The sequence below is a fragment of the Athalia rosae genome, chromosome 6, assembly GCF_917208135.1.
Source record: "Athalia rosae chromosome 6, iyAthRosa1.1, whole genome shotgun sequence".
NCBI classification, from domain to species: domain Eukaryota; kingdom Metazoa; phylum Arthropoda; class Insecta; order Hymenoptera; family Athaliidae; genus Athalia; species Athalia rosae.
Window position 1 is genome coordinate 12,591,134 of NC_064031.1, and position 5,730 is coordinate 12,596,863.

Sequence of the window (5,730 nt, forward strand, 5' to 3'; positions counted from 1 at the left end):
AAAGAGGAGAATCGGAGGATGCAACTAGGGCGTGCTATAGGTATACCGTAACCATATGGCAGCGGAACCGAGAGGCTCGTGCCACAAAGCGGAAGTCATATTTTTATCTCTCGGCCAATTATGTTTAGTCATTGTGATGGAACAGAAAAACTGGCACACGCCATACCTTATGGCAGTCGATCCCGAACGCCGATGGGATCCTCCAATGGCAACCGGGTTCGAAAGAAACGCCGGGATTAGGGGAACGTTGTCTCGTTGTTACTTGTTTATTCATCAATTTCTTACATCCCCCGTATCCCTTCCCCCGCACAATTAAATGATAAATAGCGAGATTGATATTTGTTTCTCTCTGTGTTTGGAGAGCACTTGAAAAATATGACAACGCCCGAAATTAATTATATCGTTTGGAAAACTTTCATTGCACCGATATATATTGAAATGGGGCGTATATCGCTAATTGGTTTCTGGCCGGTTTATTGTTTCAACTTTATTGGGTGGGCGCGTTGTTAAATATCACATGTCCGAAGAGGAAATAAAACCGATGGAGGATAACGAATGATTCCTTTTTTCCTTTTTGTGTGTTGGAAAATTCTTTATTTACAGAACATTTGAAAAATACAATATACATTTCAGAGGTTTATAATAATGGCGGAGAAGCGTTGGGGGAGCAGGGGAGGAAAATTGTTCATAAATGTCGGATTCTTTGGTATTTGGGATAAGGTTATAATTATAAAAATATTTTACTGTACATTTGGTCCCCTGTGTCTATACCTATCGTTTTATAAATTACAATTACATTTCAATTAATTTTAGTAGGAATAAATCGTTGATATCGTCCGATATCAATGACAGTTACTTTCGCGTAAATTGGTAATTAACTCGTAAAAATTACATCAGTTCACAAACATCGCCGTCGATCAATTTTTTCGGTGTTATACCCCAATATCACGAAGAACCAACGAATCAGAAGTCTGACTAGATATTAAATAAATTGAAAACTTGTCAACATTAAAATTAATAATTATTCTTAAAAGACTCCAAAAATTATTCGAGAATAACTATTTTACATTCGTACGGACGGATCGCGATCGTGGGTAGCCTTCGAACTCCAAACGGAGCGTCGAAGACGATGAGAAAAAATTCTACGATTGTAAAATCTACACCAATCTGAAATCCGAAAAACTTAGTTTCGGGCTACCGAAAATTCCTTGGGAAGTTTATCTACGTTATAGAATAATATGAGATCATGAAGCTTTTCCGGATTAAGGCACGGAATTCACACTTATCATCTAAACACAATCGTTATCGTTATTCAAGTACAAGTATCATAAAATTCTTAAATTAAATCCTGAAATGTCAAGTTTTTATAAATATAACGAACTCAATGTGCGTCGGTATCGTTATAATACTTGAGTTCGAGCTTAAGTTTCGAAAAACCTTCGTACAAAATTTAGTCTTTGGATTTTTAGCTGTCTCTCTTCGTTCGCATCCGCGAACGACGAAGAAATGGAAAAAAAAAAGAAAAAAACTAACAAGTAATTACATATGATCGGTGATCGAATATCTTTGGTCGTATTTCACACACCTTTGCAGACTTATTGAACAAAGAATAATAAATAAATTAAAATCGACGCTTATGTCATTAAATCTAATATCGCACGCAGTTGAGTTGAACCACTTTTCCATGTAAGTAAGACTGATAATAATAGTATCAATAATTTCGGTTCCCGATGTAATTCGGGGAGGTATAAAAACTATCTTACTCAAAATTCATTCTCCCGATCTCCAAGCACTTCGTCAACATCCCCTCTCATCTCTTTCCATCGTGTCGTTCGAGCAGATCGCAAAGAGCCGCTATGTAAGTTTGAGCCATTTGCAGAGTCTCGAATTTGCTCAATTTGTGATCAGCTCCTAGACTGGGAACGACTTCTCTCAGTTTATCGAAGGCGTCGTTCAATCCGTTCATTCTCCTCCTCTCGCGAGCGTTCGCCGCCAGTCGTCGACGTTTCAAAACGTTCGGCGACGGCGGAACGTCCCGCGAACGTCGACGTCCTCTTCTGGGACTCGACGTAGGGGAGGGTTGGATCTTCTGAAATATCACAGAACTTGAAATAGTCGTGACAATACCCACCGCTCCTACGTTGATTTTTTTTTTGTTTCCCTCATTTTTTTTCCCAGAAGAATATCGCGATCTGTAACAAACTCCACTCACCTGAGTCGACGAGACGGGGTCCCAGCAGAGCGATCTCGGCTCGGTTTCCGATTGAAAGGAGCTCGACTCGCCCGGATGAAATCTCGGCTCTTGGGGCGGCGTTTCGTAGCAATAAGTCGCCGGCTGATAATCCGTCGAATTTTCTTCGTAGAACGTCGATCTTGGCGACGCGATGTTGGGATCCATACTCGCGGTAGCGGTACGCTGCGAGTCGAATCTGCGGGAAAAATTCCACCACCCTTTCAGTATTTTACTCGTCGCACTCGGTACTTTTTTTTTTTATTCATTTTCTCGCGCTATTCCAGGTGCGGAATCGCCGTACTTTCGTCGACTTACCGTTGCGGTGTCAGCGGAGTTAGTACCCCGTAAGGACCTCTTTCGTATCCCTCCGGTGTCCTCGGATGAAACTCACCGGTTTCTCGGCGATAATCCGAATTCTCGACGTCTCTTCTCGGCGTAATTTCACCGTCGGGTTGATACCCTTCACGATATTGCGCTCTCATTGTTTCGTAATGCGGCGACGTGTACGGGGACTGATAGAGCGGCTCGAACGATCTGTCGGGCGTCGGATAAATCGGCGTTAACATTTCCGACGACGTTTGATAGCTGTTGTGATGGTTGGACAACAGTGCCATATTTTCGGCCGAGATATTCGTCCCCCGGACGGTCCGATTCTCCTTAAAATATGTCGAATATCTGGACTCGTCGTTCGCAAGGTTCCACGGAGAGCATCACCGCATAACTCGGAAAAAAAAACAAAACTCCGTTATCACTACCGATAAATGAAATCAAACGTTCTCATCGAGGTTTAATTCGACCCGTTTCATCGATTGGCAAAATTTGCTGATGATAGATTTTTTTTGCCCGACGTGTTGTTTATCCGTATTACAACATTGAGCACTTTAACCATCACCGACACCTGCGGGATCTTCTGGCCGATCGACGGAGAGGTTGCCGGTTGAATGTGGCGCGTGCCGGGGCGGCACTTCACCACGTTAACATATGGCTCTTTCGAATCGAGCTCATCCCTAGATACCTCTACCTATATGCACCTGGTGCACCGTACCACCTTCTCTTCCGCGCTAAACTTCTACCGGACAATTCGTACCCCGCTTCCCCTCCCCCCCCCCCCCCCCTCCCCCTCAACGCTTAAAACTATTTACCAAAATATCTCTCATGGTATTCCTCACGGCGTACCTATACCGTGGTAATTCTAGTTCTCTGGCTACCCTAGAATCGGGAGGACAAAAAATTTCGAGAACTAAAAAATTTAACCGCTGAACGGACAGCTGATGTCGAGGAATATATTTACGAGCGGCTCGTGCACAGTGAGCGGACCTTTCTTTCCGGTCAGCAGGTTCCTTCGATTCTGATTGCGGAGGGTGAATTGCTTGAAACTCGATACTTACGGGGTAAACTATGCGCGGACTTGTGAATCCGAAACTTTAGATCGATTTTTTCATTCGTTTGTATAGATTTTTCGGGTGATTTATTTTTTTTTCTCCTTCCTCCATTAGGCTGCGGTCAGAGGGTCACGGCGGTACATCGACTGCGGTAAATTGTAACGCGATATTGAAAATTAATAACCAATTTTCAATTTCCGATTTCCGATTTTTCAGCGTTACGTATCCATAGAAATTTTCCCGAGCCGTATACAGTCCGCGCAATTATTAGTGGGCCGAATATGGTCGGCGACAGATGCGCGAACAATGGAAACCCGCAACGGGACAGAGACCTGCCATAATGAGGTTAAGAACAATAAAGGAGAATCGAAAAAGAAGGTGGAGATGAAAACCCTCCGAACGGCCGCCGCGGTATACCTACTGCAGGGGCACGCGACCGGCTCAAATCTTGACTCTGAACCAACCTGATGCGGACCCGAATTCCCTCCCCCAGACGAAACCGAATACACTAAAAACGAATCGAGTACGAGAGAAGGAGACTCTGATACGAGAATAATGCAAACGTCTAGATTCCGTTTGAGACTTGGTTTATTCGAAACCTCGAGTGAAATGCATAACGACAATTGGTCGTCGGGAAATAAAAGGCAAGGTGCAAGAAGGTGTAGATCTTTTTTCGATACGCGGTGCGGTAGCCGCGGTGTACGCGTACCTGGCGCACGCCGTGTACGTTGTTAACGAAGATAGCGAACGAAGAGCGAAGGGGAGGAATCATTAAGAAGATTATTATAATTTTGAGATTAGCCGATTCGAGGGTATTCTTCATAGGGTGAATTAACCGTTGGTTCGTACGCACTTTTCGTTTGCGTCCTTTCTAATACGAGCGCGACACGCGTTCGAATATCGGGTACGGTGAAAAATTTGAAAAATTCGATTTTTCAGTTTCCCCTGTCCAATTATCGGATTTCAGTTGCAAGGGGGATTCCGCTCGTTCGTTCACCTGGATCTGGAAAACTCGGTGATGAGTTTATGATGGATGTTCCTTTCCAGTTTCGACAATCTGTTGTTGGGCTGGTTGCAGCCTGCGGAGTTGGATGGATTTTCATGTAGTCTGCATGTTTAGTTTCCATACCTAATTCCGCCATAAGTCGTGACTCGTTCGATCGCCATATGGCGCCTCACTGTTCAATGACGTACGCGTATACGTATGCAGCTATCTGCATTTCCACGGCGATCGGTTGAACATGTTCGTGAAAATTTTCATCAAAAAATATCATTCGGAAATTGATCAGCGTCTCGTTTTCAGGTAATCTCGCTGCTGAAATGCGGAACATAATTCCCATTATTACATTCCCCCGCACACGTATGCTCGTGTATTTAATTTTTCCACCACGGGAGCAAGGGTGAAGTAATCCTCGCGGGAAGGACGACGTAAAAACTAAATGTTGATTTACCGAGCATTCCAGGCATTAGGAAAAGACGCGGAGTAAAATGAGTCAGAAGACAAGAAACCAGCCAATATAAGTAACGGATAACGGTCGATGTTAACTCGGGTATTAGACACGGTGTGAGAGAGAAAAACGCAATTGTAGGTATAATAATGTTCATAGAAACATTTATATGATATTTCTTACGACTCATTGCTTCGCAAAAGGACTTCGTGACGACGCTTCCGTACACCTCAAAGATTTTCGTCATTTATACGTATCCTCCGGTCATGAGCCGAGAGGAAAACTTTTACCCCAATTTGGAGAATAGTTTGAGACATTTTCGGCTAGTTATTTTTATCGAGCAACTCACAATTGAATATTTTACGCAAATCTACCTGGCCCTAAAAAATACAAGATTTATAATAATTTAAAAACGATGGAAAACTTAACCGAAATATCTAGTTTTTGTTGCAACTATCGGTCTGGCGAAATGAAATCATCCATGTTCGAGGAAACGACGTGAAAATTCATTATAAAATTAGATGATACAAATAAGATTCGGTAATTGTTACATATCACGTAGAAATCATAGACTTTATTTTATTGTTAGAATATTTTTGAATTATCATAAAACAACGTAAACATTCACAACAAATTCATCAGGGAATAGATACGGTGTTGCATATTA

The 5,730-nt window shown here is 42.7% G+C and overlaps 1 protein-coding gene across 1 annotated transcript; it reads right to left on the reverse strand.

Annotated features, from left to right (window-relative positions):
- Nucleotides 1-681: 681 nt before the first annotated feature.
- Nucleotides 682-3,287, reverse strand: LOC105690829 (transcription factor Atoh8-like). The gene is made up of 2 exons (XM_048657436.1): nt 2,549-3,287; nt 682-2,429 (listed from the first exon to the last, which is right to left on the reverse strand). Exons 1-2 carry the CDS (start codon nt 2,845-2,847, stop codon nt 1,811-1,813), a joined length of 918 nt encoding a protein of 305 aa, XP_048513393.1. The 5' UTR covers nt 2,848-3,287; the 3' UTR covers nt 682-1,810.
- Nucleotides 3,288-5,730: the final 2,443 nt, after the last annotated feature.